The 14,702-nt window shown below is 46.7% G+C and overlaps 1 protein-coding gene across 2 annotated transcripts in view; it reads left to right on the top strand.

The window, feature by feature from the left end:
- The first annotated feature begins 509 nt into the window (after positions 1-509).
- Positions 510-14,702, top strand: part of LOC132523446 (paralemmin-2) — a 153,123-nt gene continuing 138,930 nt past the window's right edge. For both annotated transcript variants that reach the window (XM_060154650.1, XM_060154651.1), the window contains exon 1: positions 510-728. In XM_060154650.1, the coding sequence (XP_060010633.1) occupies positions 684-728 (45 nt within the window). In that variant the 5' untranslated portion in view covers positions 510-683. The remainder of the gene's footprint in view (positions 729-14,702) is intronic.

The following is a 14,702-nucleotide window of genomic DNA, read 5'->3' as shown; positions in this document are numbered from 1 at the left end:
CCTGCCATTGAAGGCATGTGGATGAGGCAGTTGGAAATGTCCCCACGTGGAGTCGAAGCGTTTGGCAGACAGGACGTGCTGGGGCCCCGCTTTCTGCCAGAGGCCCCTGGGCTGGCGTCTGCACGTCCCCAGTGAGCACGTGTCCACCTGGGCGCACCAACCGTGCGCCCTAGCGGCTCCCGGTGCGCCCCGGGTGCCAGCCCGCCCGCGCGCTGCCCGGCCGTGCCTTGGGGGCCTCCCCACTCCCCGCGGCTGCAGCCCCGGTGTCTCCCGCCCGCTTAGAGCAGCCCGGGGCTGCGGCCGCGGGTTCCCCCACACCCCAGGGGCGGAGCGAGGCGCGGAGACGTCAGGGCGGAGGACGAGCGCTGGGCGAGCGCGCCCTCCCGGCTGCTGCCAGTGGCCCACGTCCCCGACTGGCGCGGCGGGCGGCGGGGAGATGCAGGGAGCGGCGGCGCTGGGGCGCAGCCAGGCGGCCGGGCGGGCGGGGGCCAGAGGCTGAGCCGGGCGAGCCAGCCGCGCACACAGCTCTGCCCGCCACCTCCGAAGCGGATCCCCGGACGCCCCTCGGCTCTCCCTGGGTTTCTAGCAAAGTCCCCCCGGGGTGTCCATCAATTTCCTTAGGTGACTACAGCGTGTGTTTTGTTTTTCTTTCTTCCTTTCCTCCCTGTGTGCCCTTCTCCAGGATGGCAGAGGCGGAATTGCACAAGGAAAGGCTGCAAGCCATAGCAGTAAGTCCACTTTCATTTTATTTTCTTGCTCTATTGTCTGGGATGGAAGAGGACCCCGAGTGCTTCGGGGCCATCGACATTCCAGCACAGTAGCCGCAGGACATGTGTTTTGGGGATAAAAGTCTGTCAAGGCTCAGCTACGCTGCTTTTTCCTTTATGGTCTGTAGATGGAAAGCCCCAGGGCGCGCTTTGGGCTGGGGATTTGAATGTGGAAGATTGGCTTAGAAATAAGATGCTTGCTACTGGGCTTTGGGGAAAGACTAAACAGGAGCATGAGGGGTGGGGGTGGGGGTGGGGGGGCGATTCCTGGAATATTACCACCCAGTGCTCAGTAATACTCTGACTTCAGACACTGGAGAATGGCGGGAACGGTCACCAGAACGGTGGCTGCCATCCACTCTGCGGAAGCTGTTGGTGTGCTAAGTGGAAAACCAGCAATCAGCTCCACTGCCAGCCACGCGGTAGAACCTCCTCCCTGAAAGCGGGAGTGTTCATTTTCCCTGTTCTGTTTGATATTGACAAGGGCACTGGCGCAAGCCATCACCCTGGGTGGGTGGGTGGGGGGCGGGTGGTCTGGGGACTTCTTAGAACAACTGGGTCCTGGAAATAATATTCCAAGAGAGCCTCCTTCTTCTAGGTGTGGATCATCTGAAAACCTATTTTCAGCATACAAAGGAGCAACCAGTTTTGGCAAAGTTTATGTGCACTCTCAGAAAAGTGTACCCATGTGCATCTTGGGTATAAAAGAGCTCGAAAGCTGCCTAAATTTGAGCAATCCTGCCACAGTGCTGCCAGTGATCCACAGATGTGGTATTTTTACTGGAGCCACTGCAGCTGGATTATATATTTCCTTTTCAGATGAGGGAATGATTACTGCTGCTATATGAAATAATAGCAATTAAAAGAGGTCTCTTAACATATTGGCATAAAAGAATCGCCAGACATTCTTTTACCTAAGTACTTTTTTTTTTTCTTTTGGGTCCAGGAGTTCCCTGGAAACACATGTAAATTTGTTGGAGAAATGGTGTGTAATGTTTTGGAAGCAAAGTATATTAAAGTGTTTTTAAAACCCTTTGGACGGATCCTTCACTGGGAAATGCATACAGACTCTTCTTTTTTAAAGAAGCGTTTGATGTGGTCTCTGTGGCTCTGAGATCCTCTTTATCAAAGTCTTCAAATCTTAAAATGTCTTGGAGACTTTACAGCTGAAGCGAGAGAGACTGTTGGCACTGTTGAATGCTATGGCTTTTTTGCCTATTGGGCAATCTTTGAACTTGGTCCTCAGAACTCAGGAAGGCTTTTTTTTTTTCTTTCCCTTTCCCTCTGAGTATGTGTATTTTGATGGTTAGTGAGGTTGTTTACGGTTTCTAGAGTTGGTGGCCCAGCAGTGTGGCCAGTATGTCATGAACTTGCTAAGAATGGAGATATTCCGTTCTTGGTGCCATGTCGCTGGTGGGTGCTTTATATAAACTGAATAATAGGCTGCTTTAACTGTCCATGAAGTGGCTGCTCCGGAGAAGGTTCAGTTGCTCCCATCGGAGGCCGCCGAAGGTTTCCAACAGTTGTCACATTCTCTGCCTTTGCATGACCAGCTTTACTGGATGCCTGAGGAACAGCTGAGCCTCATGAAAGGACTTGCTTTCTGAACGGGGAGCCAGTAGCAGCTTACACTTGGGCCACCCTTTTCCGAATGGGGCTGGGTAATCCCAGCAGAGGCTAAATGGACTTTCAAGAAAGATCTAGCCAGTCTGCTGGAATTCTAATGCCTGTTCAGTTGCGGAATTGAGTTTGTCCTGTACCTGGGAAGGTGTTGATGATTCTCATGAATGATTCGGCCTCAATGAATATATCTGTTGTTATTAGTGCAGACTTTCTAACATCGAATTAACGGTGTGTGAGAGAGAGAGAGAGAGACAGACAGACAGACAGACAGACAGAGAAAGAGACAGAGAATTGAGATGGGGTGGAGGGGCTTGTGACCACATCAGTAAATAGTTCTGTGCCGTGCTTTGGTCTAATGCATACTCTCCAAATTTTGCCAACTTGCCTCTTTCTGCCGCCTTCCTGGGGTTCTCAGGGGACCCTCAGGAGCTCACGAGGCTGCCGCCAGAGCCTAGCCCTCCTGAAATCTCTCTGGAGATGTGAAGGAGGAGGAGAATGATTCTTTTGTTTGTTTGTTTTTTGTTATTGGTTATCTATTTTATACATAGTAGTGTATATATGTCAATCCCAATCTCCCAGTTCATCCCCCCGCCACCCCGCTTCCCCCCAGGAGGAAGAGAATGATTCTTTATCTCTTCACCAACTTGGCTCCTCTCCAAGAGGAAGGGCAGATAGCTGGAGATTCTAATCTGTAGACTCTTGGGTACTCTTTAGTCCGGACCTTGGTTCCTTCATCTGTAAAGGGGGCTCCTGAGTTCTACCTCAGGGGCTGGCTGTAAGGTTTAGATATGGTGCAGGTGAAGGACTGGCATGCAGGGGCCAGTAGATGGTCTTGAGCTAGGGCCCCCAATTCCTGTCTACACTGCTGCCTTGTCCTGTGAGGGTGAGAGGCAACATCTCTGAAACAGAAAGAGTCTAAATAGCCTTCTTTATCCTTTCCTTTACTCGACTGAAGGCCAGAGCTCAGCCCGGTGTCAATTTCGCTAGCTCCTCAGACCAGGTGCAGAGATGTGACTGGAGGATCCATCCATCCAGTCATGCAGTAGGTATTTACAAAGTATTGCCTCTCGGAAGGGACTGGCAATACCAAAAAGTCAGTGTCCCCACGTTTCAGCCATCAGAGGGAAGACCTTACCCTTCGCACACTTAAGTTCTAAAAGGGACAGATGTCCTATGACCTACTAGCCACATGATCATCTGTGGGATTTGTTTTCCCCCCAAGGGAGTTAAATACTCAGAAACTATAGTGCTTTAATTGAATCTTCCAGTTGTGTCCAGAGACTAATCAATGAGAAAAGATGAATCTCAGCCTACTTCCTGCCAAAAGAGGAGCAAATCCATCTTGACAAGTGTCTCTACCCCCAGATGCTCCCTCCATCCGTAGGGACTCTCCCAAAGTTGTAATTTTAGAAGACAGCAAGATGCCTCTATAGCACAATGAATGCGGGTAATCATTCAGGGAATAATAATACAGTTGCCATTTATTGACCATTTTCTATTCAGCAGGGCTCTTGTGACGTGTGTTCTTTAAAAAAAAAATCTTAAGTTGTTAATAGTCTAACATAAACAATTACTATTCAGTAGCAGGAATACTTATGCAAATGAGCACACACCTGGAGCAGGTAAGCTGACCTGGAGGAGTTATAGAGCACTTTCCAAGAGAGGAGATGTTTGAGCAAGTCTTGAAGGTTGAAAAAAAAATGTAAAATAACACAGTAACTTCCCAATGAGCAGAAGGTGTTTATTCACTTGCTTGTTGTTAGTTTATTATTGATTTGAAATAGTTAGTATAAGAAAGGGAAAGCGAAACACATGAAGAAGTTAAGTCAGGAGCCAAAGGCACCAACTCAGCAAGGAGACTCGAGTGCATTTGAACACAGATGATGCCATTTAATCCTAATAAGCTGATGGGGGAGGAACGTCTATATTGTCCACGTTTTAAAGAGCCCGACTTTAACAGAAAGTGTCAAGGCCAGAATCAGAACCCACACTGGAGGGCACTGGAGCCCCTTTATTGACCACTGCCAGGATTGGCTCCCCACAAGACGGTGGCAGCATCTCGTACTCTTCCCACGAGCTCAATGGGTGGTTCGGCAGCCTCTGTGTGAGCGGATGAGGCAGAAGCAGACTGATTCAGTAGCATCAGGAAAGGCTGAGACAAACCAGGAGGCCACATCCTTTTGAGAGTCTTCCAAGCTGGGTTTCAGTGCATGGAAATACCCAATGGGAGTTCTAACCGAGTGAGTAACATTCCCTTGGAGAACAAACCACTGTGTCTCAATAGAAACCAGTTTGAGGGGAGGATGTTGTTATGTCTGCACATCCGAGAGGAAGAGAGTCTTCCTTGGGCCCTGGTGAAGATAACTGAACGTTTCAGTGGTCATTGTGGGCAAAAGCCCTCAGAGACATAGAAAATACGGACACATGTGAGTGTGTCCATATTTACTGAGATATGAGGTGCCAATCCAACCTACACTGGCTCTTTAGGGAATGTTGTCACTTAATGAGAACTCAGACTCTGTCGAATAATAAAAACGATCTTTGGCATTTGTACAGCACTTTACAAAAACCTGCACGTGATACCTTAATTCTGAGCTGCGCTGGGCAGGTCTCATTGTCTCCACTTTACAGTCGAGTATACAGAGGCATCTGGGCTCACACAGTGAGGTGTGGAAAAGTTGTTATCTCTCTCCTGGCTCCTGATTCCTCGTGTTAGTGGCGCGTCTAGCCTTGGAGGGGTGCTGTGCTAGGGGCTGGAGCTGCCCCTAGGATCCTTCTGAGCTCGCGGTGGGGAGAGGGGTGAGCTTGGGGGTATGTGGGCCTAGCCATGACTCTGTGGAATCTGCCTTTTGGGGGATTTCACTTTGGACCCCTCTCCCTCTTAAAATTCTCCCCCAGAGGGTACAGATAGTGGCCTGTGGCTCCCACCTGACCCCATTCTCTGTCCTGAGAAGGCCCAGATGTAGGTGGGTGGCTTAGGCTGGTTCTGCCTTTTACCCACAAAAAAACACTCTTGGCATTTCCTTGGCTTCATCTCTCAGTGTTCTTCTTGCCTCTGAGCAGTAAGACCTTGAGTGCCAGGGTTGCGGTGGGGACCGAAGGCTAAGGAGGCCAGTCAGCCCGCGCTGATTCAGGCCGCTTCGGTTGGCCTGCATGGCTTGGGCAAAAGTCCTGGCTGCCATCTGCGTGTGATCCAGCCCAGCTTCCCAGGTCAGGGAGCCCTCAGGGGTTCTAGAGACCCAAGCCCAAGACCTGTAGTAACAAAAACTGTGATTCTTGGGGGGACCCTCCCTGTACATGAACCTCTGTCGTTGGCAGGCAGCTGGTAAAGGGCTGGAGAATTGAAGATCCCAGTCATTTGTTATCTTCTTCTACATAAATGGTACCCTGCTTCTAAAAGTTCAAGTTGAGGCTTAAAAAATGGTTTGCTCAGGACATTGGTGCCAAGGAAGAGTTTGCCCCAGCTGACTCTGCAGAGCCGCTCAGCCACTGAGGGCCCATTCAGTGTCATTGCCAGGTCTGGGAGTGACAAGGCAGGCCTTACACAGATATGCCCAAGGGCCATACACCTCTCTGACCATTTATTTATACCTCTGAGTATATCAGGCTTTAGCCTCTTGGGACAAAGAGTAGCTGCTCTGGCAAGTCCCCTGTGAAATAGAGCAGTCATCATTTAAAAAGCCAAGCAGGGGGGCTTGTGGGTTATGATTTGTTAATATTTAGAAGAAAAACAGGGCTCAGTGAAGGCTTCTCTGCATTTCTTTGGGGCTACCCAGTGCTTTGTGGACCACTGCTATTCGTCCTTTGAACTACCCACGTTTCGTCACTGATCGTTTTGGGGGATGTTGATCAACTTCCTTGGCAGTGAGAGTTGATCATCATGTAGTGTGATGTTGACTGAGGCAACAAATGGCATCGGTGCACAGAGACGGTGGTCCCCAGGGCTGTCAGTACCTCACAGTCTGGTGAGTAACAAGCGTGGATTCAGGTGTACGAAAGCCTTGGCTCACATCCCAGCTTTTCTATTAGTATCTGTGAGACCTTGCTGGCCCTCGGTTTTCTCATCTGTAAGTTGGAGATAATTATAATACCCACCTCATGAAATTGTTGTGAAGGTTATTTGAGATATTTTGTGGGAAATACTCAGAGCAGGGGTACAGAAAACAGTCAACAAAAGTTTTCTGTTTATAGTAAGTGAATCAACAAATCATAACACATGCATCTTTATGGAGAAAATGGACGCAAAGGGTGAAAGATGAATTCGGTGAAAGATGAATTCTTTTCACCTCAACTGGTGAATTGCCAAACTGGGAAATTTCATGAGTATAGTAACACCTGAGAGTTTGCAGTGCAGGAGGATACTAATAATAACAATGGAAAGGATTGTTTATGGTCGACAGGAGTTGCAAACCCAAAAGGACCCGAGAGCCAGCCTGTAACATAAATGATTGACACGGATTGAGTGGGAAATCGTTAAGGACCTGGAGAGCAGATATCACTTCTCAGTGAAGGTACAGTTAATTTATACCAGGTGAGAACGTGGGTCCTATGTTGTCACATCAACTGATTCTCAAGAGAAGCCAGAAATCTTCCTTTTTAAAATGTGAGATCTCCCGTTTCAAAAAGAATAGCATCAAGTAGCTTAAAAGCTTTTAAAAAATTCGTGGGCACAACAAAATTCCTTTTGGCCAACGGGTTGACCTTTCGTGACCTCCACATGTAGGTAGAGCTTTGAACATTACCATGTGCTTTCCTTATGCGTGGACTTGTTTGGATTTCATAAGGATGCTGTGAAGTGGTAGTACCAGCTCCCCTGAGATCTTTCAAAATGTTACAAAATCAGGTGCATTTTCAATAGGGCTTTATGAGTTTGGTGTACAAATGTTTGGATCATTGGAAAAATAGTGCATATTTCCTTTTTTTGTTTTTTTGCGGTACACGGGCCTCTCACTGTTGTGGCCTCTCCCGTTGCGGAGCACAGGCTCTGGACGTGCAGGCTCAGCGGCCATGGCTCACGGGCCCAGCCGCTCTGCGGCATGTGGGATCCTCCCGGACCGGGGCACGAACCCACGTCCCCTGCATCGGCAGGCGGACTCTCAACCACTGCGCCACCAGGGAAGCCCTCCTATATTTTTTATTTCTTTATTTTTGGCTGCATAGGGTCTTCGGTGCAGTGCGCAGGCTTCTTATTGCGGTGGCTTCTGTCATGGTGGAGCACGGGCTCTAGGCATGTGGGCTTCAGTAGTTGTGGCTCACGGGCTCTAGAGTGCAGGCTCAGTAGTTTTGGTGCACCGGCCTAGTTGCTCCATGGTATGTGTGATCTTCCCGGACCAGGGCTCGAACCCATGTCCCCTGCACTGGCAGGCGGATTCTCAACCACTGCGCCACCAGGGAAGTCCCCCCCGCCATACTTTTTTATATTAAATGAGCTCCTTGCAACCACTGACATTATTGTAACTCAAAGTTCACATCTAGGTAGGAGATTGCTATCTCAAAATTAACAGAGAAATTTAGAAGACAGCAGCTTGATGTGGGAAATTCCTGTTATCCTAGAAGCACCTTTAAGAGCAAGGTAGGCACATTGAGCCAGCACGTGTTACCCAGGTGCTTGAGTTTTGATTTGTTGTCAGCCTCAAGTAGACAATGTGGGGAGATGGAGCTGGGCTCAGGACTACTAATAATGGCAGCAACTGCTATTGGGCGTAGACTTTGGGCCAGAAGTGGTGTAGAACTGTGATTCTCAAACTTCAGTGCATTAGGATCATGCACTGAAGGGCATGGAGGGCTCCTTAAACACACAGATTGCTGGGTCCCACTCCCAGAGTGTTTGATTTAGTAGATCTGGGGTGGAGCCTGAGAATTTGCATTTCTAACAGGTTCCCAGGGTTTGTTCTTCCCAGCTGCAGCTGCTGTTCTGGGGAATACACGTGGAAAACCCGTGGGGATGTGGTAGAAGACCAGTAGCAAAGGGAGAGGATGGTCTGGGTCTTCATGAGTGGCACACGCCCACTGTGACATGCCCAGGAGTTTGTGAAGTGTGTCTATTTTAAAGAGGTGAAATGGAATGAAAGACCAAATTCAAGTCTTAATTAGTGAGAGCCTGAACCTAGCTCAGTTGGAAAGTGGTATAGTTGTGTTCCTCTTACATCAAGTGACTAATCCAGAGGAGATCTTGTTTGTCTTGGGTACTTGTCTTAATCTAGTTAAATAAAGTAAAATTGAAGACACCTGTTTCAAGGGTATGCTTGGGATTGGGATTGGCTGATCAAAACCAAGGGCTATAAAATTCAGTTGGGGAGGCCTTAGGGGGCACCTCAGTGAGACAAGAAGTCATGCAACAGAGCAGATATCCAGCAGTACAGTGGGAGCCCCTTTGAGAAATATACATGCTACATATCATGGTGCTATAGATGGAGAAGTCCCAGAGCAGATCAGCTAATCAAGTCTTGTGGCAGCCTCTCCAGCCTTCAGGCCTGATCCTCAACGCAGCTGCTTCTCACGTGAGCAACTCTAGTAGGAGGTCAGGATGAGCAAGCAAGTGAGGTTCATTTACTTAATGATGGTTAGTGATTCTATCCTAAGCCAGTCTGTGTGCACAAGCCAGGCTTGTCACTGGCATATCAAAGAGGAGTTTATTCTTGTCAAGATGTCCTCCAGGCTTCCCTCATCCTAATTGTAGCATCCATTGTTTGAACCAACCCTTCATATTCAGATGGATTCAGCCTCACCCAGGCTCTTATTTGTCCTAAAACACAAAGCACAGAGGCCACACTGTGCAGGATGAGACCTAAGAGAACACGGACAGACTGTTGGGTGATGGCCGCCCAGCATGGGCGCTTCATAGAGGCAAGTTTGCACTTGAGCGCTGGGTTTGGGCGAATACCGCACAGCTGAGACCTATTTCTGGCAGGAAATGCCGGCAGAAGCAGAGGTTTGGGGGGGTGGGGGAGCATGTTGGAGCTACATATGCCCTTGGTTAATGGGTATGTCAGTCTTTTCCATTAGTCTCATGTTGAATTAGAATCCACAAAAGGAGATTATCAAATACACAGAGAGACAGACAGAGACAAGCCTATAGCCTATTTACATAATGCTGAACTTATATTAAAAATATTGCGGGGCTAGTCTTTGACTCTAGTATCAATGCTCCTATAGCATCCTCTGAGCTTAGCTAGAAGAAAGGAATAGGGAACCTGGTCCCTTCCCCTCGCATAAAATGGAAGGGGAATGAAAAGCCACATGCGCCCCAAGGTGAAAGCCCTAGCTGTAGATGCAAAGGCTGTGAGCCAGACCTCAGAACACATCTTACCCCTCATCATATCCCCTCTGGCAGCCTACTTCATTACCCTGCGGGCTTCCAGGCTCTTGACAGTCTGTGCCCTCCAAAATGTCTTCAAGGCATTTGTAAAACCTGCCCTTAGTTCTTTGCTACATTATACCGATTTACTTACTATTCTAGGTGGGTGGGATTTTTTCCCCCCTTCTAAATTATAACCAGTCATCTGAGGATTCACTTTATTTTTTAGTTCAGGGCTGAAACTTAAAACTTTGAGGGTTATTAAAAAAACGTTATTCTTAAGAGAAAAACATATGCTTGAAAACTTAACCCCTTGGTGGTAGCCAGGGGATCCTCTTTCTCCGAGTTTGAGTAATAGTGCAAACAATTTTTGAGACCAGTAAGTACCACATGGGGCTTCAGGATTGGGGCAGCTGTGATAGATGCATGTCCTTATGTGATGGATAGGGAAGCTGAGAGAGGTACCTTTCGGCCGAGAGGCATGGGGTCAATCCAGAGGCTCCCCCCGGGCTCCTGGTTCATCTTTTTCTTTTTCTTTTTTTTAAACAATATGGTTGAGGATAATCTTTATTGTGAGTAGTAGATTATTTACTTTTTAATTAATTAATTAATTTATTTATTTTTAGCCGTTCTGTGCGGCATGTGGGATCTTAGTTCCCTGACCAGGGATCAAACCCGTGACCCCTGCACTGGAAGTACGGAGTCCTAACCACTGGACTGCCAGGGAAGTCCCTCCTGGTTCATCTTAAACAGAGTTTCTCTGGCCTGACTTGTCAGCTTGGGTTGATGATACTTGCTGCCTCTAATGGGTTGGGAAATGGTTTGAAAATTTCCTTGCCCCAGTGGGACTGTGAGACATATAAGATCTGAAAAGTGGAAAAGAGTGTAGAGGTTCCTCAAGAAATTCAAAATAGAACTGCCATGTGGTCCAGGAATCCCACTTCTGGGTATACATCCCAAGGAAATAAAATCACTATCTTGGAGAGATAGATGCACTCCCATGTTCATTACAGCATCACTATTCACAGTAGCCAAGAGATGAAAACAACCTAAGTGTCCATTGACAAATGATTGGATAAAGAAAAGGTGGTACATACAGAGTGGAATATTATTTAGCCTTTAAAAAGAAGGAAGTCCTGCCATTTGTGACAACATGGTTGGACCCTGGAGGGCATTCTGCTAAGTGAAAAAAGCCAGACACAGAAAGATAAATACCTATAATCTCATTTATATGTGGAATCTAAAAAAAAACCATTGAACTTATAGTAACAGAGGAGAGTGATGGGTACTAGAGGCTGAGAAGTGGGGGAAAGGGGGCGATGTTGATCAAAGGGTATAACTTCCAGTTATAAGTTGAATAAGTTCTGAAAACCTAATGTACAGCATGGTGACTGTGGTTAATAATCATGTATTATATACTTGAAATCTGCTAAGAGAGTAGATCTCACGTGTTGTCATTAAACACACAAAAATGGTAACTGTGTGAGGTGATGGATATGTGAATTAGCTTGACTGTGATAATTATTTCACAATGCATATCAAAACATCATGTTGTACACTGTAAATATATACAACTTTTATTTGTCAATCATACCTTAAAGCTGGGGGAAAAAATGATCAGTTTAAAAAAAAGATCTGGAAAGCTTGAAGCTAATGTGAATGGCCTTGAAAAGAAATACTGCTTATCCAGGAAGCAAAAACACACTCTAGATAGTGATGAGCCCATCATCTGAGTGCCCATTTTTCTTTTCCAGGTGGTATATAGGCAGCCTTGTTCATGAACAGTGAAGTCTGAGCATACGTGTTCAGAATTTAGTGCTGGTCATCAAATAAAACTTGCAGCAAAACCCAAAGGATATTTAACAACAGCTGGGATAGGTCTGTGGGGATGGGTCGGAAGGCAGGGCAGGTCCTGGAGGCTGGCTGTAGAATGTACTCTCTAATGGTACCAGCTACTAGAAATGAGACTTTGGCAGCCTGATCACTCCCCATCCTTATTCACACGGGAGTGAGAATGACAGATGTCCATCCCATCAGCATTGGATATGATGGCCACGATGAAGAGAAAGCATTGGCCCTGACAACACAGAGGAGGCGAAGGTAAAAGTAATTGCTCAGGGCTTCCCTGGTGGCGCAGTGGTTGAGAATCTGCCTGCTAATGCAGGGGACACGGGTTCGAGCCCTGGTCTGGGAGGATCCCACGTGCCGCGAAGCATCTAGGCCTGTGAGCCACAACTACTGAGCCTGCGCATCTGGAGTCTGTGCTCCGCAATGAGAGAGGCCGCAATAGTGAGAGACCCGCGCACCGCGATGAAGAGTGGCCCCCGCTTGCCACAACTAGAGAAACGAAGACCTAACACAGCAGGAATAAATTAATTAAGAGTTAGGACTTCAACATATTCATTTAAAAAAAAAAAAGTAATTGCTCAGTTACCCTCCTCTCTCTCCCCTTTCCGCCATCATCGCTCTCAATCTTGACATATCACTGCCTCTGGAGGATTCCAGCTCTCCATCTGCCCTGAGCCTGGGTCCACAGAGAAAAGCTGGAAGCAGAATGGCTTAGCATTGGGGAGGGGGGGGGGAACAGGAGGAGAACCTCTCCCCTATAGGGAGACAGGGCACCCCAGGGCTCAGAAAGCAAGTCAAAGATGGTAACTTGATCCTGTAGCTTTCTTTTAGGGGGAGGGAGGAAGGGTCTCCCAGTTCCTGAGAGCTTCCCATGGGCCAGACACCCTGCTGAGTGCCTTATACTGGGCGTTAAAAATCTCAGTTGTGCACAGGTGTCAGGTGGACCTGGTGGCTGAGCTTGTGGGACTGTGGTGAACGTAGAGGGTGGGTTCCCCAGAGGGCAGGCAGCATTCAACTCCAGCTGATGGGTACTTTGTGGGAATATAAGTCTGAGATCTTCTATTCTTCAAGGCGTCTAGAAATCCAGCTTTTGAAGGAAGTCTGTTGATATTGATATGTTCATAACCATTGAAACACTGTGTGGGCCAAACCAAACACAGTGAGATTTTCATACAGTGTGTGGGCTGGATTCATTCCTCACCCCTGACCCCACTCCCTACACCCACCTCGGGCCCCCAGTTTCCCATTTCTGCCTTTCACAGCATTTTTATTTAATTTTAAAGCCAGTAGTATGTGGAGGTGATAGGGTAGTAGTGTTTCAGCCTGAAGCTAAGTCAGATGTAGGTATGTTTAGGTCTGTTGGGCAAATTGGTGGGGGACCTGCCAAAAGCCCATCGAGGGCCCTCTGGATGGGGACCCTATAAAAAAACCATAGTCTCAGGTTAGAGTCAAGATTGCTACTTAAATCCGTTCCTTATCCAGCATGCTGGATCAACTCGCAAATTCTCTGTAAGAAGTAACAACTGGAATCACTCCTTAAAAAAATAATAATAATAATTAATATAGAGCAAAATGACCTTTTTGATGTACACATCTCTGAATTTTGTAACGTGTAGATTTGTGTAACTGCCAGCACACCCAGGATGCAGAACAGTCCATCAGCCCTCAGGACTCCCCCAGGAAACACTGTCTTTTTAACTCAGTACACATTGGAATGTAAAGGCCCCACCTTGCACCCTGACTTTAAGGATTCTGAAAACCACTTGGGGTGAGAGGGTTAACCAGAACAGGAAACTGCAGTTCCCAGTCTTTGGTGGGTAACTCTTTCATAATGAATGCCCCTCCCAAACCTATAACAAATTCTTGCTTTTCCCTAATAAATACCTACCACTCCAGCCTAGTTCCTTTTTTCTCTAGCCTCTACTAGCGTTATCACATTTGGCAACTAAAATTATAGGATGCCCAGTTATTGCAGGGGACACACTTTTATACTAAAAAATGATCTGTTGTTCTTCTGAAATTCAGATTTAACTGGGCGTCCTGTAGTTTATCTGTCAAGCTCATCCACTTCACATATATGCTGCATTCACAACCGAGTTTAGAACACACTTTTTCTGGGTCTGTGTTTCACTCTTCCATGTGAGTGTGAAAATACTCATTGGTTTTACTTTATTTTTTTCCCTTTCTTATTTCATTTTTTTTCTATTTAAAAAATTTTTTTATTTTATATTGGGATATAGTTGATTAACAGTGTTGTATTAGTTTCAGGTGTACAGCAACGTGATTCAGTTATACATATACATGTATCTATCTTTCAAATTCTTTTCCTGTTTAGGTTATTATGCAACATTGAGCAGAGTTCCCTGCGCTATACAGTAGGTCCTTTTTGGTTTCTGTTTTAAACATAGCAGTGTGTATATGTCAATCCCAAACTCCCAGTCTATCAATACTCATTGGTTTTAAATAGTAATAAGTTTGTAGGAAGATAGGGCATGTACTGGAAGGCCAAGAGGACCTCATCAATACATTAATGTGTTTTCAAGAAACCCACTAGACGTATCCTTTCTGGAGAATAAGAAATGGATTCATGTGTGTTGGAGGGCAGAGGACAACTGGATTTCAGAAACTGGGACATTTTCCAGCCCTCCTTCACCCCCCTCCCCTGGCCCAACCTGTGAATAATATGAGATTGCGAAGACTAAACAAGGACATTGTTCACACTGGGTGATTTTGCAAATATCACTGGAATGCTAGACTTCAGCAGGCCATATATCTTGCATTGAGCAAGATGGGGCCTTGTGGTCTGTTGTCCGTGAGTCATGCGGAGCTCACAGCCAGCTCATTCACAGCCAGGGTGTTTTGGTTGAGAATGCTGTGATGGTTGATTGATTTCTCTTGTTTGTTTGTTTGTTTTTTCATTTAGCAATTTTACTCGTGTGATTTCAGAATCATAATGAGACGAGAAGGAAAATCAATTTTACAAAGTACCTTCAGAATGAAGAATGATTGGAAATTCCAATTTTCTGTCTAGACCAGAGTCAGCAAGCAGCAATCTACAAGCCAAGTCTGGCCTGCAGTCTCTCTTTCATAAGGCCTGTGAGCAATACGTGGTTAGTACATTTGTAAATGGTTGGAAATTAAAAAAAAAAAAATTTCATGACATGTGA

The sequence above is a fragment of the Lagenorhynchus albirostris genome, chromosome 7 (genome assembly GCF_949774975.1).
Source record: "Lagenorhynchus albirostris chromosome 7, mLagAlb1.1, whole genome shotgun sequence".
In the NCBI taxonomy this organism is placed as follows: domain Eukaryota; kingdom Metazoa; phylum Chordata; class Mammalia; order Artiodactyla; family Delphinidae; genus Lagenorhynchus; species Lagenorhynchus albirostris.
Note: the sequence above shows the minus strand (reverse complement) of the source record. Positions and strands in the feature narration are given on the sequence as shown.